The 23,594-nt window shown below is 43.0% G+C and overlaps 1 protein-coding gene across 3 annotated transcripts; it reads right to left on the bottom strand.

Annotated features, from left to right (window-relative positions):
• Positions 1 to 4,520: 4,520 nt before the first annotated feature.
• On the bottom strand, positions 4,521 to 23,582 carry JMJD6 (jumonji domain containing 6, arginine demethylase and lysine hydroxylase). Of its 3 annotated transcripts, XR_008314743.1 has the most exons (8): positions 23,240 to 23,582; positions 17,887 to 18,275; positions 15,005 to 15,291; positions 13,044 to 13,179; positions 11,950 to 12,088; positions 10,822 to 10,949; positions 8,762 to 8,865; positions 4,521 to 8,623 (listed from the first exon to the last, which is right to left on the bottom strand). XR_008314743.1 is itself a non-coding variant. In XM_053288876.1 (7 exons), the coding sequence occupies exons 1-7, from the start codon at positions 23,366 to 23,368 to the stop codon at positions 8,587 to 8,589; spliced, it is 1,245 nt and encodes a 414-aa protein (XP_053144851.1). In that variant the 5' UTR covers positions 23,369 to 23,577; the 3' UTR covers positions 4,521 to 8,586. The 3 variants fall into 3 exon arrangements, 2 of the variants coding, with proteins under 2 accessions (XP_053144851.1, XP_053144852.1); XM_053288876.1 differs by lacking the exon at positions 8,762 to 8,865 and having other exon boundaries at positions 23,240 to 23,577; XM_053288877.1 differs by lacking the exons at positions 4,521 to 8,623; positions 8,762 to 8,865 and having other exon boundaries at positions 10,818 to 10,949; positions 23,240 to 23,581.
• Positions 23,583 to 23,594: the final 12 nt, after the last annotated feature.

The following is a 23,594-nucleotide window of genomic DNA, read 5'->3' as shown; positions in this document are numbered from 1 at the left end:
CCTCCACAGAAACCCTGTGGGTGACAATACAAGGCCTGAAAGGGAACGTGCTACTGGGGATGTGCTATTGCCCTCCGGACCAAAACGCCGACAGTGACTGGGAGTTGCAGGAGGAAATCAGGGAAGCGTCAAGGAGAGGCAGGGCTGTAATAATGGGTGACTTCAATTACCCACACATAGACTGGATAAATTCACAGTCAGGTCAGGACAAAGAGGTCAAATTTCTAGATACATTAAATGACTGTGCCCTAGAACAGTTGGTCTTGGAACCAACCAGAGAGAAGGCGACCTTGGACCTAATTCTGAGTGGCACCCAGGACCTGGTGCACGATGTCAGTGTCATCGACCCTTTAGGGAACAGTGACCATAGTGCCATCAAATTCAACATACATGTGGGGAGAGAATCACCAAGGACATCTAACATGGACATTTTGAATTTCAGAAGAGGAAACTTCTCCCAAATGAGGAGTATGGTGAAAAGGAAGCTGAAAGGGAAAATCAGGAGAGTCACTTCGCTCCAGAGTGCATGAAGTTTACTCAAAACCACAATACTAGAAGCCCAGTTAGATTGTATACCCAAAAGGAGGAAAGGTACCACTAAGTCCAAGAGGATGCCAGCATGGCTAACGGGTATCGTCAAGGAAGCCATAAAAGGGAAGACTTCCTTCTGAAATTGGAAGGCCTGTCCAAATGAAGAGAACAGGAAGGAACACAAACTCTGGCAAAAGAAATGCAAGGTGACAATAAGGGAGGCAAAAAGAGTTTGAGGAACATTTAGCCAAAAGTATCAAGGGGAAAACAAAAACTTCTTTAAATACACCAGAAGCAGAAAACCTGCCAGGGAGGCGGTTGGACCATTAGACAATGAAGGAGTGAAAGGGATTATTAAGGAGAATATGGAGGTTGCAGAGAAGCTGAATGAGTTCTTTGCATCTGTCTTCATGGCAGAGGATACTGAGCATATACCTGTTCCTGAACCAGGCTCTTTAGGGATGCAGGCTAGAGAGCAGAGTCAGATAGAAGCGACAAGAGATGTTTTAAACTGTCTGGAAAAACTGAAAGCTAACAAATCACCAGGGCTGGATGGCATCCACCCAAGAGTCCTCAAAGAACTCAAATGTGAAATTGCCGACCTCCTTGCTAAAATATATAACTTATCCCTGAAATTGGGCTCTGTACCAGAGGACTGGAGAGTAGCCAATGTAACAACGATTTTCAAAAAGGGGTCCAGGGGCAATCCAGATAATTACAGGCCGGTTAGCCTAACGTCCGTTCCAGGCAAATTGATGGAAAGCATCCTCAAGGATAAAATTGTAAAGCACCTAAAAGAACAGGCCCTGCTGGGAGTGAGCCAGCATGGCTTCCGTAAAGGTATATCTTGCCTCACCAACCTTTTGGAGTTCTTTGAGAGTGTCAGCAAGTGTGTGGATCAAGGTGATCCAGTTGACATAGTATACCTGGACTTCCAAAAAGCTTTTGACAAAGTTCCTCATCAAAGACTCCTGAAGACACTTAGCAGTCATGGGATAAGGGGACAAGTACATGTGTGGATTGCTAACTGGTTGAAAGACAGGAAACAGAGAGTAGGGATAAATGGAGAGTTTTCACAATGGAGGGAAGTAAGTAGTGGGGTCCCCCAGGGATCTGTACTGGGACCAGTGCTTTTTAATTTATTCATAAATGATCTAGAAGCAGGGGTAAGTAGAGAGGTGGCCAAATTTGCAGATGACACCAAACTCTTCCGGGTAGTGAAATCCAAAACGGATTGTGAGGCGCTCCAAAAGGATCTCTCCAGACTGGGGGAGTGGGCGACAAAATGGCAAATGCGGTTCAGTGTTAGCAAGTGTAAGGTGATGTACATTGGGTCAAAAAACCCCAACTTCAAGTATATGCTGATGGGATCTGAGCTGTCGGTGACTGAACAGGAGAGAGATCTTGGGGTCGTGATGGACAGCTCATTGAAAGTGTCGACAATGTACGGCAGCTGTGAAAAAGGCCAATTCCATGCTAGGGATCATTAGGAAGGGGATTGAAAATAAAACAGCTAATATTATAATGCCCTTATACAAAACTATGGTGTGGCCACACCTGGAGTACTGCGTACAATTCTGGTCACCACATCTAAAAAAAGGACATTGTAGAACTGGAAAAGGTGCAGAAGAGGGCAACCAAGATGATCAGGGGCCTAGAGCACCTTTCTTTTGAGGCAAGACTACAACACTTGGGGCTTTTTAGTTTAGAAAAAAGATGACTGTGGGGAGACACGATAGAGGTCTATAAAATCATGCATGGTGTGGAGAGAAATTCTTTTCCCTCTCACACAACACTAGAACCAGGGGTCATTCCATTAAATTGATTGCCAGGAGGTCTAGGACCAACAAACAGAAGTATTGTTTCATACAACACATGATCCACTTGTGGAACTCTCTGCCAGACAGGATGTGGTGACAGCCAACAACCTGGATGGCTTTAAGAGGGGTTTGGATAACTTCATGGAGGTCTATCAATCATTACTAGTCAGAGTGCTACAGTCCACCTCCAGCCTCAAAGGCAGGATGCTTCTGAGTACCAGTTGTGGGGGAGTAACAGCAGGAGAGAAGGCATGCCCTCAACTCCTGCCTGTGGCTTCCAGCGGCATCTGGTGGGCCACTGTGCGAAACAGGATGCTGGACTAGATGGGCCTTGGCTGTGATCCAGCAGGGCTGTTCTTATGTTCATTGTGAAAGGGTGAAAAGTTTCTCTGTCCACTCTCTCTACTCCATGAATAATTTTATACACCTCTATCATGTCCCCGACACTGTTGCCTCTTTTCCAAACTAAAGAGCCCCAGATGCTGTAGCCTTGCTTCAAAAGGAAGGCGTACAAGGCACCTGATCATCCTGGTTGCCCTCTTCTGCACCTCCTCCTGTTCTACAATATCCTTAAGATATGCTGATCAGAACTGTACACAGTACTCCAAATGTGGCTGCACCACAGATTTGTATAATGGCATTATAATACTAGCATTTTTATTTTCAATCCACTCCCTAATGATCCCTAGCATGGAATTTGCCTTTTTCCTGTGTTGACACTTTCAACAAGCTGCCCACCAGGACCCCAACATATCTCTCCTGGTCAGTCACTGACAGTTCAGATCCCATCAACGTGTGTGTGAAGTTTGGGGGTTTTTTTTGCCCCAATATACATCACTTTACACTTGCTTACATTGAACCGCATTTGCCATTTTGTCATCCACTCACCCAATTTGGATAGATCCTTTTGGAGCTCCTCACAATTTGTTTTGGATTTCACTACCCTGAATAGTTTAGTGTCATCTACAAATTTGGCCACTTTGCTGCTTACCCCAACTTCTGGACCATTTATGAACAACTTAAAGAGCACTGGTCCCAGTGCAGATCCCTGGGGGACCCCAATTCTTACTTCCCTCCATTGTGAAAACCTTACTTTTCAACCCTATCCCCAGAAAACCAGTGTTTAGTAATCGACACAATTTTATTTTAGTCAAATTCTATGCATGTTTACTTGGAAGAAAGCTCCATTGAATTCAAGCCTCTAGAACCTACGCCTAAGTAAGCACACAAAGGACTGAAGCCCAAAATATTTCCAGTGGTGAATACTTTACAGGCCAGAACATTTCCTTTTTAGCCTGTCAAATCCAACTGAGCAATTTACTAGTATCAGCCCCATAAGTGTTAAAAGCAAGCAGTACCCTAACACATTATACCTGCATACTAAGTGAAGTGGGCATTCACAATTTGAGAGTGACCATGTGGATGATCTACCCAAATAATGGATTATGTATTAATGTTACAGTTCCCAGTTCAGTCTGAAGCAAGACGACGAGACACAAGTCGAGTGCTTTCTGCTCTACTACTCTTTCCATGCATCAGGTCAATTTCTATGAAGCTGTCTAGAATTGTGACAGCCATATCCAGACTATATTGAATGCTTAGAAGGTTCTATACAACTTTAAGGCCCAACTCAGATGTCACTTTAAATTTAAGGATTACAGAAGCAAAAAATGACTGGTACTTCTTGACATGCTATTTATATATATATATATATATATATATATATATATATAGAGAGAGAGAGAGAGAGAGAGAGAGAGAGAGAGAGAGAGAGAGAGAGAGAGAGAGAATGTGAAATCAACTGGTTTTAAACTCCCAGACCTGAAGTCTAGTTTGGTATTTTAATGGGAATTTCTCAGTTTTGTAAATCTATACTTTTCTATATTCATATTTTTAAATTATCTGTTTCACTATATTTTATCTTGCTTTCGGGGAAAAAATCTGTTTAATAACATTCAAGTTTTAAAAGAGGTAATAAATAGGGTAAAAGTCAATTAGTTGAACACTGAGACACCTATAGTACTAATTCCACATGAGTAAAAATCCTTGGAGAATCCAGGAATCACAAAAAAGATCACTTAGTTTTTCAGAATACTACAGCTTATGGACGCAGGAAACTTGCTAACCATATAAAGTATCTCCTTATATATTAAAGAAATACAAGTGAAGTAATGGAAAATAAGACTTTATTTTAAATAAGAGGAACAAATAATAATCATCCAACGAGAACAATTCAGAGCATCCCTGGCTTCACTGTATGGATGGATTTGACTTAGAGTGGAGCTGGCACTTTCATGTTACCATCAGAGTCCAGAGAGAATGCTCCCCTTACAAAGGGGAGAATAGAACTCCAAGGACTTGACAGGCAAAAGGTAGCCTTGATATAATGACACGGTCATCAAGAATTCAAGAAAAAAAAGGTTTAGGCTTGGTACATTGCTCCCAGTTAGTGGCAGTTCTTTAAAGCTGATCTGCAAACAAGGTGGATCAAGTCTGAGCGAGGTCTGCAAAGCAAGTTAAGAAAACCAGGACCTTCTCTGATGCAAGCACAAGCACTCAGTGAAATATTTCAAAGGTAGGGTACCTGCAAAACATGAATCCTCTTAAAATCCATACACAAGGGGGGGAAATGGCACTGTTCCAGAGAATATTTCAACAGCCCACATTTTAGCCTTTTTAGCTCAACAGTTGGATTTGACTCTACAAGGCCAGGTTGTACTGCAATTTGTGGAATATTAACACTAAACTTGGCAGGCCACAGCAAGTCACAATTCAACCTTTAATATAACAAAATGCAGGCGTCTAGCTCTCATGATTATAGAACCACCAATTAAATAACCATTACGTTTCCAGGCAGGAGCTGATAAAATTTAAATCTCTACTTACAGCAGGCTTTGTGCAAATACTGCAGATTAGTTTTCAAAGAGGCATATTAAAAGCCATTCTGTTGAGAGAAACAGGATGCAATATGGTCTGTCATACATTAATAACTCTGATTTACCAACGATCAGGGTTGGTTTTTGTTGTGTTTTTTGCAAGACTTAAGAAGCCTCAACATTTCTGTGAGGGAGGCAATCCCAAGCATATAACAAAGGAGGCACTAAGTCAAGGCATTGAGTTATTTATTTCTGCTTGCAACACAGAGCAAGTAGAGAACCCAGGATCTCGACTCCCAGCAGTGTACAGGAAACTGCTTTGTTCTTCACTGTTTAATATATTAGACTTCCTTTCAAAGGCATTTTGTACAAACAGCCATCTATTTTACTAGAATAGCTTTTTCTTCACACAATTGTAGGCAGGGAAGGCTTGGTACTAAACTGAATCAAAACACTGTTCTCCTGGATGACAGATGTCTGGCTTTGGCTCAACAGGATAGGAATATACTTGCTGCCTGGTAAAGTAATGAAAATGGCAACAGAGCACAGTTGAAAGGACTGGCCAGCCACTACTCAGAGCCCTCTTTACAAAAAGGTGGTGGCTGGGGTCTGGGGTTTAGTGAAATAAGGGCATAGCTTCTAAATGCAAGAATTAACCATGTTATTTAAAAAATTACAACTTTTTTTTTTCTCTTCAGAAGGAGCCCATGTTTAATATTTTTTTCATCAATCTGAGAATGTGGAATATAGAACAGTCCCTATTACAGTAAGAGGCTAACAGCTGCAAAAAAATAGGGAGCAAATTAAAATCTCATCAACATTATTGAAGACAGACATTTTAAAAGACATGGTAACACTAAGGGAAGCTGACAGTTTCAGTTGCCTGTGCTTAATATTGCTAGATGGAAAGCCATAACTGGTTTCACCCTGCAATGCTAAGTATCCAGTACTTTTTAAAATATCAACTGGGATAAAAATTCATCTAAGTTGATTTTTTAAAAAACCCAACACCACAAAAACAGACACAAGAGCACTAGTACATCCTACATAAATAGTGGGGCCTTCAACTTCAGTCCCAGCAAGTAAAGTTAGCCACCACCTTTTTCCACATCAGAGGAAATTTGCATTCCTAGTTCAAATGAATAAATGTGATGAATGGATTCATCAGCATCCTACTATCATAAATACATCCATTAGACTTCCTGGTAAAAAAAATAACACTCCCCACACATCTAGTGCATGTAGTGCTCAATAATGTGTAATATGCCATCCAGCACAGCACCTTGGAACCTAAGACAAGCAAAAGCCCTCAAGTTTCTAAACTTCACTTTCATGGTTACAATTATTAGACAGCACATGAGCAATGGCTGATACATGTTTAGAAACTGCACACTGCACAAACATAGTGTGGAGGCAGAGCACATGTTCTACATGGAGAAGATCCAGCCCCAGTTAAAAAGAAAGTAGTTGGTAAGCTGGGAAAGGCCTTCGTCGATCTGGAGTAGGCCGGACCATGTTAGAGGGACCCGTGGTCTGACTCCATATAAGGCAGCTTCATCTGTTTTAGTCTGGGAGTAGTGGCAATTCATCTGACACTGGTCTGTGTGCCCCTTTCCTGTGGTCTCCTACTGCTGGAAAAAGATTTCAGTTTCCATAAGAACTGCTCCCACACACACTGTGCTATTCAAGGACATGCAAGGAAAATGTATGCTATATTACCAGATTTAGAGAAGATTATTCCCATTTTACAGGATTGGCTTAAGGAGAGAGATCTGGAAAATATTTAGTTTTTGGATACAGATACCTCAGCTGCATAGCAGCAAGTTGGCCTTTTAACACAGTCAGCATTCACCAAAATAATTCTGTTTCTTGTATGCATGGACAGATGTTATCTGGATTCCTACATTAAAGATACGATTGCTTTTTGGCACACACTGGAACTATGGAAAAAGATCACATGCCATTGCATTTCCTAAGCATATTTCTCACATAGCCAGAAGCCAGCTTGTTGACTGGCCCCAAACTGGGTGATGTCACACTGCATGCATGGTTAGACCTGTTCTAAGATGGTGAGACAGTCAGTAAAAGTGAATTCTCTTTAGGCTCTTAATGGGAAAAATACAGGAGGAGAACTGAAAAGCACCCTATCCATGTCATTTCTCAAAATATGATCATCAGGTCTAGATCATCACTCAACTTGCTCTCAAGTGTTAAAGGGACTTTTGACCATGTTCTTGGCAGACCTTCGAAGTCGGGACAGAGTTGGCCAAATACAGAAGTGCAAGACCCACTGTAGAACATAGTATTTTAATTTTTAAAATGCCCTTGAAGCATTTTAAAGTATACTGGAAGTATGCAGCTGCTGTGGAATACACACTACCACCTCTTATTTCAAGACAACACATACACATACACTTCAAATATCTGCCACAGTAACAACAGCAGAGAGAGAAGGAAGCTTTTCAGCTCTAGAATAGCAGTTCTTCATAAAATGGGATTTTTATTATATGTAGTCAGACTCCACCCACTCCTTATTAAAAAAAAGCTTTCTACCTTCATACAATGCTTCTCAAAACTCCCACAGGGAGAGGTAAAATGAGGCAGCTATAGCTTTTCCCATACAATTTTTTTTCCTGGGGCAAGCTCCCAAACTGACGGCAAAAAATACCAGCAGTTCTTCTTTAAAATAAGATAAAAGCACATGTAAATATGGTGATGGACTGCTGGTTCAGGTATTACTTTTCACGTAAGTCTCATTAGTCCACAATTGTTATCTACAAATTAAAACTACAAAACAGTGCTTCTTACAAGTGATCACTTAAGAAGTAGAATTGTCACCTCAGGTGACTAAAACCAGGTTTGTCTCCTCCTCTTGTGCTCTAGTAAAGTACCTGCAGGACAATTACATACAGCAGAGGTTGTAATCTGACCTCTAGTTGTAGTGCATGAAAACTCAACATGTAAACATATGACAATGTTGGAGCATGATACAGGCTTTCAGGATCCACCTGCTTACTTTTAAGACGACTTGGCTGATTATTGTCTACTCTCTTTCCCGACTGCACAGAGTGCAAGTCACAGCAGAGCCTTGCAGTGGGCAGCATGGTCTTCCAGTGTTTAGCATACTTGTCTGACGGGCACAGAGAGAGGTTTGAACACAAAAATATCTGTCGTTTCCCCCTTTAGTTAGCAAGGAGTCAGGCTTAGATAGGCAGGTGACAGTAGGTAGAAGTTTAGATTTTAAAAAATTAAAAAAAAAGGAGTGGTGAAGGCTTCAGAGAATTCCAAGTATGCAGCTGATAGGAGGAAGAGAAGATAGCTGGCTGGCTGCGACTGCTTTTAGATGGGTCTTGTTACTCTCAGGGATGAGCACGGCTTCCACAAGACTCCCTAATCCTGTCCAAAGAGGGAGACACAACACACACAGTGCCTATCAGGGCAAGTTTCTGTAGTAACCTTATGATGCACAGCCTTTCATAAAGAAGTGTAGTGCCCCAAACTTCTTGGAAGCATTTCCACATTTTCCAACATTACCTGCAGCAGAGAAAGCTGCCCCCTCACCATTAGCAGCCATGGCGTTGTACCCTGCACAATAGGGAAGTGGAATCAGAAGCAGCCAGTTGAGCCCAAGTGCTCATCTGAGGGATAAGTTGAAAGGCATAGCTGGGAAAGAGCGTCTAATTGCTTAGCAATTACCCATCCCACCATGTTTTAAACCAAACCAAGGGTAAGATACCATCTTAAGTTTACCCCAGCCAAATACTTTCCTTACTCATTATACAAGACAGTGGGACAAACACTCTCTAGAGATCCATTTTTGTGTCTTAAAGCAGTGACTCCCAAATATATATATTTTTAACAGTGAGACTCACCAACAGAAACTAGTTTTGGTCAGGATCCTTCTGTTGCCCTCAAAGAACCCCGCAGAAGAAAAGACAACTGTTTCTTTTGCTACAATATTTCTATCATCTGCTTGCAATAGTCTACTCAGTGGGAACAAGCCTTCCACTTCCGGGATAGAAATAATCTTGACAGTATGGCTTTGATCGTGGATATAGGCAATCAGGTTGGAGATGCATTAGTTCAGACAACAGTGTTACTAGAAGTTAACTTCAGAATCAGAGGTCTTCCATTTGATTCTGAGGCATTCAATTCCTATTCTTCCACTGGCAACTCTAGCACTTTTACACTTCTACAAGTGTGGTCTGGTCCTCTCCCTCTTTAGAAAGCAACAGCAAATTGCTTACCTGTAATGGTAGTTCTTCTAGTGGTCCACTGTAACTTCATACAAATGGGATTTGAGCATACGCAGAAGCCTAGTTCGGGAACCTTCCAAGCTTTGCTATATTTCTGGCGGTAACTCCACCCCATAGCCCTACATGACAGCGAGGCTATCTCCCTCTATCCAGTTCAGGAGTCCACCACACCCACAGGTAAAGAGAAACACATAGAAGGCACAGGCCTCCTCCTGCCAAGGAGGGTGGGTCTCTCAAGGTACAGTGGACCACTAGAAGAACTACCATTATAGGTAAGCAATTTGCTGTTCTGAGTGGTCACTGTACCTCATGCAAATGGGCACATGCCAAGCTATCTTACCTGGAGATGGGTGCAGGAGTAGGACTCTCAACTAAAAATTGATTGAAGAACTGCCCGACCAAATGCTGTATCCTGCCTTGCCCTTGTATCCAGAGCACAACGTTTCACGAAGGCGTGGCTCGTGTGGCTGCCTGGCAGCGGGATAGTTTTGTCAAATGCCATAGACGTCGCTACTGTGAGTGTAGAGTGGGCCTTCAGTGGAGCTGGAGACTTCTTTGCCAACACATAACAAAGCTTAATAGTAGCAACAATCCATCTTTAGGATCCGAGGCACTGTAAGCAGAATTGATGGCCATCCGTAGAGAGAATTTTGGCCCCACAATTTGTGCACTTTTAAAATGTGACTTTAGTCCCCTTAAACGGGGGTAATGACAGGGGGAAGAAATGAGGGGTGGAGGTGGGGAGACTGGTAAAACCAAAATGGTAGCACGAAAGCCAGAAGCGATACTAGAAGAGGCAGATATAGGGAGAATAAAACCCTTTAGGAGAAATAAGATATAAAAACAGAGTAGGACTTAGCAAAGAGCAAGTTCTCCAAGTCTAAGCGATGTAAGTTGTGCAGCGGATGATGAAGAACTGGATAGAGGGAGATAGCCTCGCTGTCATGTAGGGCTATGGGGCAGGGTTACCACCAGAAAGGTAGCAAAGCTTGGAAGGTTTCCGAACTAGGCTTCTGCGCACACTTGAAGCCCATCTGTATGAGGTACAGCGACCACACAGAACAACACTTCTATTTCCCTACCACATTACCATTTTCAATCCAATGCATTCTGCCTGTACTAAAGACAGGAGGTGGACAAAAGTTTAGAATATTAATAAATGAATTATTAGCACTTCTGATATAGTGAAGTCTTATCGAGTATGAGGAATGACATGCATGCGAGGCAAACTGATTACATGAGGGCCTCCCCCTTTATGGCCACCTCTCAATTCTTCCCTCCAGCCCAGCTCAACACACCCATCATTTGCCAAAGTCGTGCATATCATGGCCTGGTCACCTGGAGGAGCTGCGCTCTTTGCTCACACAGTCATCGTGAGAGGTGGTATCACCATTACCCATCATGCTGCAAGTTCTCCGCTTTTTCCTTCGATGCATCATTCCTTCCGTCTCTGAGCTAGAATCACACTAAATATAAAAAGCGACAATAAATTCTGATCAAAAGAGCAATTCCCATCATTATTACTGTTCATTAACAGTGTCTACATGAGTTGAGGGGAAACATTTTTTAGTGGCATCAAAAGTGTTTAAAGGAGTTATCTAAAATATGGATTGTGAAAAGCCGTGAAGCAATTACAACCTTGCCTCTATTGCACCGTGGATTCTTTGGTGGCATACTGGGATATGTTTGGTAGGTACTTTACAGATACAATAATTCATCTACAATTCAGCCCGGATGCCAAACTGAAGCAGAGTCTATACCAAAAGAGACCATCACAGCTGTCTGCCTCAGTTTCAGTTTCTGGCACCTAAGATGTTTGAAGAAAACCAACCTATAATTTTTCTGCTTAATTCCTGTCTCTTTTGGCTACTGAAGTCTTGCCATGAGAGCACAAATGGGTTAGGCAGAGAGGTGAGCAATGATTCATTACATGTAGGAGAACTCTACACTCCTTGAAGGAGGCAAGGGTTAGCCCAGTGCTCTTTTAGATCTCAAAAACTGGGGAATATTTAGTTAGTCTCCATTTTGTAATTCCTACACATGGCAGCCGACAGGTGTCTAGCTCCAGGCACTCCTGGATGAGCCTAGTTTTCTAGATACATTTCAGCTGGGCTTCCTGCCGGGACTTGCGATTGAAACTGCTTTTAAAGTCCCAGAGTACAAGCTATGCCTGGAGAAGAACAGGGGAGTGCAATACTGTTAGTTCTGGCTCTCTCGGTGGCATTTGATACTATTGGTCATCAAATCCTTCTAGACCACTTGCTGAAGCTGAAAACACAAACATTTATAAATAATATTATCAGTGTGCCATCAATGGTTCAATTATTTATAGAGTTGTATGTCCCCTTGCAAACAGTTGTGTTGTTCAGCCCTAGCCCTTCTACCACAACTGACTCCTTAGATGACCGAACACCTGGCAGGTATGATGTAGCAGGAAGAGTATATCTGCACTGGCACAGCCCTTACCTCTGAGTCGGAGTCTGAAGAACTGGAGCTGGAAGAGCTGGACGAATCACTGGAACTATCAGAAGCAATGCCTGTTGACTCCTGTAAGTCCACAGAATCTGCTAATGCAGCCAGGTCAGGATGTTCCTGTTTTAGCACCCTTGGAGGAAAAAAGATTCAAGGAATTATTATCAACATTTAACAAATTAATAGAGATATACAAGCAGAGGGCAAGAGCCACCCCTGTCCCCAATATTCATAGGGAACAGGGATGGGCAAGTTATTCTTTGGTGCCTATCTTATATAGCTGTGGGAGCCAAGTATTCCATTGTTCAAGTATCGGCTACACCTATTGGACCTTCTGTGTTCCAGATTAACTTTAGTTTTATGACATGGGGGCTCACAGACTTGCATTGAAAGAGCTGCAGTGTAAAATACCCTGAAGATGCAGTTTAGAAGTTGAGTTTTCACACAGTTTATTAAATTAGTGAGCTTAGTAATAAACCAGCAATGGGATTTCAGCTGCATGGAAACTATGCCTGAACATAAGTTCTCAACCATGTCACTATCACAACACTGAAGCTTGTAAATAAGAAGGCTAAAGACTCAATAGGAAGCAAGATCAAACTACTCAGACAAGATGAGAAATGCCAATGAGCTAATTTGGGAAAGTGTGCAGCCATGGTAGTGTGAGAATGTGTCTAGAAGTTGAAGCTCCCTCATTCCTATAACAAGTACTAGGTTTATCAAGTTAAGAAATTGAAGCTACTGAACTAGCACCTTGTCAGGCCATTTTGAGTTCAACAAATTACCCAGATGCATCCGCAGACATTAAAAAAGCTACACCTTTCAATACGCACAGTTGAGTCACCTTAGTGAATCTTCAAATGCCGAAGCCTAATCATCTTTCTGGACTCCACGCACTCATGCAAGATGTTGCCATTACAAGCCAGGCAGTCCAGAAATAGTCTTTCGAAATGCATGAAGTTCCTCAGGTTTGTCTTTAACATTTTTCTGTCAAGCGTCATTCCAGGCATACGTTTTGCTTTAGAAGTAACATGTGGCTTGTGCTGCCAACATCTGGGAGTCACTGAAGTAATGATCACATGTCTCACCTGTACCATTTTCTCGATAATTTTGGCCTTCCCCTTACTGTCTTGTGCCACACCACAGGGAAGTTTGTACAGCTGGCAAAGTTCTGAGTGATAGCAATGGTTGTGTCAAGATTGAGAACTACATGCCACCAGCCACCTACAAAAGGCAACACCACATACAATTAGAAACAACCACTAGAATAAAGCACATTCATCAAGCTGTTTTTGGAAATAGGTTTTGCATCTAGAAAACAGTCATGCTAGTTTCCATGGTGGTGTGAAATGTGAAATGGTGTGAAATGTTATCAGCCCCCATGAGCCTCATACAATATGCATGCTAACTCTGTCTTAAGGGAAAAAAGACACAGAGATTCATAAATTTTATCACCAAAGGTAGCCACCTTTGCCCAGATTTTCTTCCAGAAATTTCCCCAAAATGGTGGAGAATTGGTGCAGGCAGACCTTTCACTTTGTGGTCTTTTGCAGAAATAGCAAGGTACTCACACATATTCTTCCTTCTATAAAAGCCTAGTGCAGAAGGGAGACAAGACCCCTCTGCAAGCCCTCTGGCACGTGCAAGGCAAGAGGTGGGTTTTTCCCTATTACTTCATGCAAGGCTTTTGCAGAAAGCAGAAATGGTGAGAGTCCCACTCACTGCTTTTGTCGAGAGCCACATAGCCACTTTGCACAGTGGTTTAACATATCCAGTAGCTTTGCTTTCTCAATTAGATCAGTTCAGGTTATGTGTCACTGCAATTTCCAGCTCTAACTATCCACTAACAAGATAATTCTGGAGAAAAATGAGGGTGGTGATGGTGGCAGCAACTTTTCTATCAAACCCCAGCAAATTGTAGTAAACGTAAGGAACTAGCAATTAATGAGAAGAGCGTTTGATTGATATCCATGTTTGAATCTGCCATGGGCCAGTTTAGACAATACTTTTGTCTGCTGCCAGCCTCATCCAAAAAAAGGAAGGAAGGAAGGAAGGAAGGAAGGAAGGAAGGAAGGAAGGAAGGAAGGAAGGAAGGAAGGACACACCAGTTTCAAGAATTATGTGCATAAGATTCAAAAATCTGGTCTAGTTGCCAGAATTTTTTTAAGTCAGCAGTATGATTTGCACTTAGTGCATATGCTTGAACTATGTAGCCTAGATGTGTATATTAAGCTCAATTCCAGCACATGCAGAGAACAATTTGTTATGGGGTGGCTAACAAAAAAACTTGTTTTATTGCAATTATTATTATTGTTAACAAGCGTGTGGCTCTTCTACAGTAGCCCCCGACAGACTCTGTTGAGTTGAGGGGGCCAGGATAGTCAATGACCAGAAGGGAAAGGCCACATGACAGTGGTTCTTATATCATCTCTAAGTGGCCTCCATCTCTAAGTGGACTCTTAAGCACAGTGTTTTTGAAATCAGAATTTGGCAGCCCACCTTGTGAGTTTTGGAAGTGTTGTTTCCATTTAAATGAACACCAATTAAAATCATTTCACCCAAACCATGTCATGAAAAGTCCAGGTGCTCAGCTCCCTGCTCCACCCACTACATCTACATTTCCCAGAGATACAGTAAGAGGTGCTGGGTCTTTTAGCAGATACATGACTGGTTTTGAAAAGCAGGATTAAGCAGAGTTAGCTTGTCCTCCATCTTCTACTCCTACTTCTTAAAGCTGACAAATCTTCTCACCTAGCCACTGAAAAGACATTATTTATTATCTTTCCCCACCTCATTTAAATCAAAGGTTCCATTTATCTCCATTTCACTTTTTGTTTCTGTGTAATTAATTGCACGATTACTGTCCAAGACACAAACCATGCATCCCCCTTATTCAAAACGTACACTGGGATAGTGTACCAGAATCCTGTAGAGTATTCCTAGGGCATCACTCTGTTCTGAAAAAGGCCTGCAGAGATGTAGAAATGTATACAGAAAAGCTAGAAATGTATTCTTTCTACAACTTCAAAATTAGCACAACTACACGTACCTGGCACAAAGACAGTCTCGCCTGGTTTTTGCACAATTTCCAAAGGTTTGAATTCAGAAGGCCATGTGGGGAGCTGCGTTCTAGGATATATTACTCTGAACCACGTGATTGCTTCATCTTGCTGGTTCCCTCCTTCTTCACGAGTCACTTTGATCAGCTCTCTGGGGGTGCTGGTAGGGAAGAGGCACCACCGCTTGTGTCCTTGGACTAAGGCATTCCAGGCACTGGTTCCCAAAGGGTCAATATGAATGCCTGTTCCTGATCGAGGTGGGCCCATCACAAACCACCTATGCAAGAGAAAATCCAGTTAACTATTTTCCTCAAAAGTTTTCCAAACCTTTCCATTTATAATGTAGGCTGAAATATATGTTAACCTTGTGTACTCAGACAAAAAGGTGTTAGGAAAGCACCAGAAGGAGCTGCTTTATTCAGAGTCAGACCAGTTGTCAACTGGTCTAGTACTGCTTACTTTGGCAACCACTCTCCAGTAGGGGTGTGCACAAACCGGTTTGGCAATCTATTAACAGACCTCTGAACCGGTTCGAAAGACCGACGTTTGAGCCAGTTTGGAGGTGGGGAGGGGGTTGCTTTAAGGCCTTCCCTGCCAGCACTGCTGTCAAACTTGCTGGCACGGCGTGGCTGTATACCCTCTTTCTGCCCCAGTCAGCATAACACTGGAGGTGGCTGGCGCGCGCATGTGTGACATGTGCAGGCCACCTCCGGAATTACGCTGACCAGGGCAGCAAAAGGGTATACAGCCACCCCACGCCAGCAATTTTGACAGCAGTGCCGGTGGGGGAAATGTAGAAGGGGAGATAAGGAGCATAAGAACAGCCCTGCTGGATCAGGCACAAGGCCCATCTAGTCCAGCATCCTGTTTCACACAGTGGCCCACCAGACGCTTTTGGGAAGCCCACAGGCAAGAGGTGTGTGCATGCCCTCTCTCCTGCTGTTGCTCCCCTGCAACTGGTATTGAGAGGCATTGTGCCTCTGAGGCTGGAGATGGCCCACAGCCATCAGACTAGCAGCCATTGATAGACATATTCTCCATGAATCTGTTTAAGCCCCTTTTAAAGCCATCCAAGCTGATGGCCATCACCACATCCTATGGCAAGGAATTCCATAGATTATGTGCTGCGTGAAAAAGTACTTCCGCTTGTCCCAACCCTCAGTTGAGATTTCCCAACGGGTGATCCCTTGTTCGAGTGTTTTGAGAGGGAGAAAAATTTATCTGTCTACCCTCTCCACTCCATGCATAATTTTATACACTTTGATCATGTCTCCCCTTAGTCGCCTCTTTTCCAAGGTAAAGAGCCCCAGATGCTGTAGCTCAGCCTCATAAGGAAGGTGCTCAAAACGGCAGGCACATGCGCAGCCCGTACTTCCTGTATTTCCAGGCAACAGCGGGGGCAGGGGTGGCAGGGAAGAATGCTGCTGCCCCGAAATTTTTTTTTTTTTTAAATGGAGCGCCAGAGGGGGAAAGCAGCGGGAGGAGTAAGTCACCCCCCGCCCTTAAAGGGAGACCCCCGCCGGCGTTGAGCTGCGCTTCCGCGGTTCTGTGCACATCACTGCTGCTGAAGACAAAGGGCTGGACTAGATGAGCCATTCCCAAAACTGGCATATGTCCAGGGCTCAGGAAATCCATTAGTCTACTTGTCCGTGTCCAGTGAAAAATGATGCCTGACAAGCAAAAAACAATCTTAACGAGTAATGTACCAACATAGCTTGACAAGTTAAAAAAAATTGTCTGGCTGGTGAACAGAGCCAATGTTTCTTGACCTCCGCATATGTCCCTAGATGTGCAATAGTCCTAAACGAAAGAAACACTGGACATAACCAATTCATTTTAGAGAGCGAGAAAGAGTGTGGTGTTTGTTTTTTAGGCAGCGACATTATCAAGTTAGTTCAATTATTTTTAAACCATTACTTTGTTATGAAGATACGGTGGGTGCATGCAATTTAACATTTCCCCCCAAGGTTGATGATTTCTAATTACTCCAAAGCACAACCATGGAAAGGAAAATATGGGTCAGATTCAAATTCAGGCAAAGTACAAATAAGCACTAAGAAATTGTTAAAAAAATGCAAGCCAAAACTGAATGAAGCAAGGTTATGCTGCAGCATAGCCATGCCCCAAAGTGACTTACAAAAATTAGACTTTGTATATTAAATTACAGCTCCACAAGGGATACTGAACAATACTGTGTTCTGAATTCGTGGACATTATAATCTTTCACTAATAACTATCTCGAGGCTCCTAAAGATGACTATACCCAAGGCTGGAAGATATAGCCCAAAGTAGAGACAGAACATAAGCATTATATTAGCTGCTTCGAGAGTCTTGGCTAGTAATAGGTTTTAAAAGATTTAAAATAATAAAAATAAATTGCTACATGTTTAAGTAATAAGATGGGATAATACCCTAGCAATCAAAGTGACTAAAAGTAAGTAAAATACTTGACTTCCCAGCATATGACCCAAAGTTCATTACTATGGTAAAAACAGAAATGTTTATACTTATAGTCATTCTTCCAGGCTGCAAAGCTGAACTGATTCAGATTCTGTAACAAAATTTGATTTAGCTAGATTGAAAGCCCTAGAGTCCCTCATGAAATCTATTGTTCAGTGTTTTTGTGCTGTGGACTGTTCTATTGGTTTGCTTGTTCTTTGCAAGCTATCATGTTTTCCAAGCTACGGCAGCCATTTGGAAGTCTCACTGGAAAGCTTCCAAAACAGAATTCATTTCCTTCTGCACTCTGGTGCAGACATACTGAATGTGCAGGGTGAAGAGAAAGTATTAGAACCCTGTGCTCGGGGCAAGAGTCACTGCTCTAGGCCATCTTTTCTGCTTCTATTCTAGGGAGGGAACAGTTTATTTGTACCTGTAGGGTGGTCGCCTCTTTTCTCCTGCATACTTGAACAGGTCATCTGTGAAGAACAGAGGCACCCTGTAGTCTTCCAAGAGTTTCCTGCGCTTAGGATGCTCCCCATAGCTGCTGTCAAATATATACAGGGGGCTGTCATCTCGTGTGGTCTCCATGTATTCAATGTAATACTTCATCTTCATTTTCACAGAGTAGCCATCGTTGTCCTCCCCACATTTGAATTTCTGGTTTCTGTATTTGCGCTTCAGGCGCTCTAGAGTCCATTTCTCTTGAGCTGGCCATTCCACCTGAGCATTCAGCAGGACAACAGGCTTGTAAGGCTTCTCATAACGTTCAATGAATTGTTCCACCGACAAATGGAGTAAATCTGCCCTTTCCACATTGTCCTGAAGGATGGATGAAGAATCTTTCTTAATACAAAGCAATACACCATGCAATACAACAGAGTATTAGTACTATCTTAGTCTGACAGAATGAGAAGCACAGCGCAAAATACAAGACGTATTTTACGGAATCAACAAATCATTTATAAAAACCAAACAAAGATTTAGGTTGTCCCCCCACACCCCGATCTAAAAAGACAGACACTTATCCAGGCACCTTCATGGAAAATTTTTACACTTGCCTATGAGCTGGAACATAAATGACATTTACCATCTCTTTAACATCAGTTTCGGTGTAGAGTGCTTTAAAATCCTCAGCACTGAAACTGACCACTACAGATGAAAGATCTGAAGTTGGAAAGGCACACATTTCCACTCTATACTGAAAATATGCTGTTCCAAATTCTGCAGATTTTTGCATTTCCATAATACAAATGTGAACAAGGTACCTTGGATTCTCTTCTTATTCATGACCCAAAAGAGGGAAACCGAGTACTCCACTAACTGAGAAGAACACCTAATCACCATCATGAGCAAATGGACGAAATCAGAGGAATGAAACAGGATACTCTGCCACTTGATCTGAAAGCATCAGAGATTCTTGCTACAGCGAGGACTATTATCCCTGGAGTGGAAATTTCCTCTCAAGCTTAAACCAGTATGCAGCTGGATAAAGAATGTACTCCAACTCTCAGCTCTCATAAGTATTTTCTCTACATTTGACATCAAAGATATGCCAATGTTTCTAGAGCCAAGTGAACTTCAAATACTCAGCTCCACGAACATGTCTGCAATATATGAAGTCTGATTTTATCCATGTTGACTGAGAAATTATGTATCCATTCTGGGAGTAGGGTTGTGTAGGCAAAAAAACCACCTCAAGTTAATATTTCCTCAGCACTTCCAATCATATAAGGAAACGCATCATGGGGGCTGGCCAATGGTTTCCCTGACACAGCAACTTATTCCTTTGTTTGCAACTGCTCAAGTTGTATCTTGCGCTCCTTCTCCACTTATACCATTGAGAAAGCAACGACACAGCCTCCTTAGAATGCCAATGTTCCAAGGTGAAATGGATACCGAGAGGTAAAGGGACAAAATTGCTTTCAAATCTCCTACAACTAATGCTTAAGTATTTGGCTGTTTTCCCCACCCACTCTCAGAGCTCCCTCTCAGCTGTTTTGTATGTTATAAATAATTAGAGATGGCAGGTAGATCAGTTAAATGACCAAATCTATATTTTCTTTGGCATACATTTTGAGCAGTATACATTTTTTGCATACTTGAGCAGAAGAGAATTCTTCTCCCCTTGCTCTGAATCATGAGAACACCCCATAACATATTAGCATAAGAACATACAAACCATTACATTGCGTTAAACTAAAAACCATGAAGGCCAATGTCCTGCCTCCAAAAGTTACCAAATACAAGATATTTAAAAGGGGGCGGGAAAGGGAGAGAAGAAAAGAGTAGTACAAGAAAGAAGGTCATAATGAATCCTGTTGTTCACTTCCTGTTCTTAGTAGAGTTGACAAGTTACAACTCTGAGATCAGCCTTTCACAGCTCACAAATCCTGTTTATCATGTGAAAGAGGACAGACAAAAAGGAAGAGATGTAAGAAATTGTGGCTGCCTGTACTGAGGAATTAATATGTAGATCTCCGAGTTGCAATCTGGCAACCTATATTTTAAGCTACTGGAGGTCAAGATTATGAGCCAAGGCAAAACTGATACTAATTTATACATCAGCCTTTTCCTGAGCTATGTAGATTGACAGGAAAGAAAATTACCCTGCTAGGGATGTGCTTGAAGGTCATGTGTGTGTTGGCAGCTGAGGGAGAGTGCTGGACAGCTGGGGAACACCACAAGGATGGCAATGGTGGCGAGTGGAGGAGGAGCAGGGATGGACTTGCTCTCCTCCGTGTTAAAGGGGCTGTGGAAGCCCTAAAGGGATTGTTCTGCTTCTGTCAAATCGAGTTTTGACACATCCCTTCTCCCAGGGTCTCAAATCACCTTGTGCCACACGCCCCCTTGTGGTGGGTTCAGTTACTGACCTGTTCCAAACCTGATACCATTTCTCTCCATAACAGTACAATACCCTGATTTAGGCATATCTCCACCATCCAGCACCACTGGCTGTTCTTTGCCATGCTGCAGTCTACCTTACAATTGCTAATCTCTTGGGATCGTAGCTCTCAACAACCCTGATAGTAAGTTATTTTACCCTCCAGAACACCTCACCTTCACTAAGCCTTGCCTAGAATTAAGATCCAGTTTCCACTTTGATTGCAGATTTATGTTCTAACACACTCACCTCTGTTCTCCTCTCTCAACCCTGCTTTGGAGTTGCCACAACAGCCTCCCTTTTCTCATTACATTTCCTTACCAAATCTGCTTTGTAGTAGTAATACTGGCATACCAACCTCTCTGCAATCTTTTTATTTACTGAATTTCTATACTGCCTAATATAAAATCTCTAGGTGGTGTACAAATTAAAACATAATATAAAACATAAAACGTTTACAATTCATAAAACAGATAAAAATCACAATAGATAAAAACACATTAAATTTAAAAATTAGATTTAAGTTAAAATGGTTTTAACCTGTCCAGATTTCCCAGCAAATGAGTTAGCAGCAACCATAACCAGACCTCTCCAGATGATCTTAATAGGTGACAGGATTCATGACAGAGAAGGCACTCTCTTAAGTACCCTAGATCTAAACCCTTAAGGGCTTTGTAGGCAATAACCAGTACTTTGTATTTCATCCAGAAACATATTGGCAGCTAGTGCAGTTCTTTTAGAATTGGTGTTATATGGTCCCTTCAGGTAAACCCAGAGACCAATCTGGCTGCTGCATTCTGTACCAATTGTAGTTTCTGAACTACGTACAAGGGCAGCCGCATGTAGAGTGCATTACAGTTGTCAAGCCTACAGATTACCAGCATATGTATCACCGTTTTAAGGTCATTTGTCTCCAGAAATGGACGTATCTGGCATATCAGCCGAAGCTGATAAAAAGCACTCCTGGCCACAGCCTCAACCTGAGAAACCAGGGAGAGTTTGTGATACAGGAGCACTTCCAGACTACAAACCTCATCTTTTAGGGGGAGTGTAATCCCTCCAGAACAGGCAGATCTAAACCATCTCTTGGATCCCGAACACCTACAGACAGTACCGCCATCTAGTCTGGATTCAACTTCAGCCTGTTATCCCTCATCCAGCCCAATATCATCTGCAGGCAGGCACTTAGTGGGGTCATGCCATTTCCTGATGGTTGGTATGAAGAAAAGATCTGGGTGTCATCAGCATATTGATAGCATCCCAGACGAAACTGCCTGATGATCTCTGCCAACGGTTTCATGTAGATGTTTAAAAGCATTGGAGACAGTATTGGGCCTTGTGGAACTCCACACTAGCTCTCACTTTTCAGAACAAGTCTCCAAGACTTGAGCACCATCTGGAATCTGCCAGAGACGTAGGAACGGAACCACTGTAAAACAGTGCCACACAATCCCATCTCCTTCAATACAAGCAACCCAGCAGGATAGCATGGTCAATGGTATCAAAAGCCACCGAGAGATCCAAAAGGATCAGCAGAGTCATACTCTCTCTGTCGATTGCCAATTCGAGATCATCCATCAGGCCAACCAAGGCAGTCTCGTAGTCCACCTGAAAGCCAGTATGGAAAGGATCTAATCGGTGTCATCCAAAACTGCCTGGAGCGGAAAAGCGACCACTTGCTCAATCACCTTGCCCAACTAAGGAAGATTAGAGACATGTCTGTAATTAGCTAACTCTGAGGGATCCAATGCAGGGTTCTTCAAACAAGGTCTAATAATAGCCTCCTTAAGACAAGGAGGCATCCTGCCCTCCCCTCAGAGAAGCTTTTATATTTACCAGACCATCTCTGATAATATGACTGCCAGATGAAATAAGTCAAGCTGGGCAAGCTCTTAAAGGGTTAATCACTCTAGCGTGGTGTAGTGGTTAGAGTGCTGGACTAGGACGGAGGAGACCCGAGTTCAAATCCCTATTCAGCCATGATACTAGCTGGGTGACTCTGGGCCAGTCACTTCTCTCTCAGCCTAGCCTACTTCATAGGGTTGTTGTGAAAGAGAAACTTACGTATGTAGTACACTGCTCTGGGCTCCTTGGAGGAAGAGTAGGATATAAATGTAATAATAATAATAATAATAATAAATCACTCCACTCACATAGGTATCCAACACTTCTTTTAAAAAAATCATAATCCAGGTAGTTACAAGTACACAGAGAATGTACTTACATTCTTTTTTTAAAAACGTGTAGGAGAGAAGTTTCTAAAGCCACATCACCATTTTTAAGAAGTTGCTTAATAGGGTGAACAACTATTCACCCAAGTGTATAATTAGATTTTAAAATTGCCTTAACGTTTAATTGCTGTTTTATCATGCTGCATTTATTATGTTGTATTTACTATAAACGGCCCAGACTCGCAAGTTTGCAGCTGCACAGAAATACACGAAACAAAGTGGTGCCCACATGCCATAGCCAGATTAAATTAATGCTGCGTTACACACACAGGTCTCACAGGCGAGAAGGTGGGCTCGCTCCAGTCCACAAAAGTTAACTCCACAACACATCTGTTGGTCTATAAGCTACCACAAGACTCTTGTTTCTTCCAACAACATTATTGGAAATACTCGTTATTTTATAATGAACTACACAGAATGTTAACGCATACTGTAGGGCAATTACTGCGGGTTAAGCCATCGCGTCAGGGTCCCTCCTACTCTGGGATGGCCACGCGGCATGCTCACCAAGCCACTTCGGCTTCTTGGCTCCTCTCCTTGCCAGCCCAGGGGTCCTCTGCTCTAGCCCCTTTGGCATCTGTGTGCCGTGCCCTCCCTCCCTCCCCCCCCAGTTCGAGCTTGCCCCACCCCGCTCCGCCCCCCTGTTCCCCTGCGTTAACCCTCCACCTCACCTTGCAGGCTGCCGGGTTGAGCGGGAAGCTCTCGCAATAGTTATGCCGGGTCCAGTCGAGCGAGTCCTTGAGCTCCGGGCGGGCGCTCCGCTTAGCCTCGCGGATGCGCTTCTTGCTCTTGTGGTTCATGCTCCCGTCCGCCTTCTCCCTTCCTCGCCCGCCTCTCCAGGCTACGAATTCAGCGGAGACACCCCGGCCGAACAGCGCCCCGCAGCTTCGAGAAATTTCACCTCCGCGCCGCCCCAGCCACCGCACCGCTACCTCCGCTCCAGCGCAGCGCCAACCCTCGCTCCTTCCTATTGGCTGGTTCTCTTCGGCCTCCCTCGCATGGCCAGCACTCATTGGCCATTCGAGA

This window comes from Hemicordylus capensis, chromosome 2 (genome assembly GCF_027244095.1).
Source record: "Hemicordylus capensis ecotype Gifberg chromosome 2, rHemCap1.1.pri, whole genome shotgun sequence".
Taxonomy (NCBI): domain Eukaryota; kingdom Metazoa; phylum Chordata; class Lepidosauria; order Squamata; family Cordylidae; genus Hemicordylus; species Hemicordylus capensis.
This window is presented reverse-complemented; position numbering and strand designations above follow the sequence as displayed.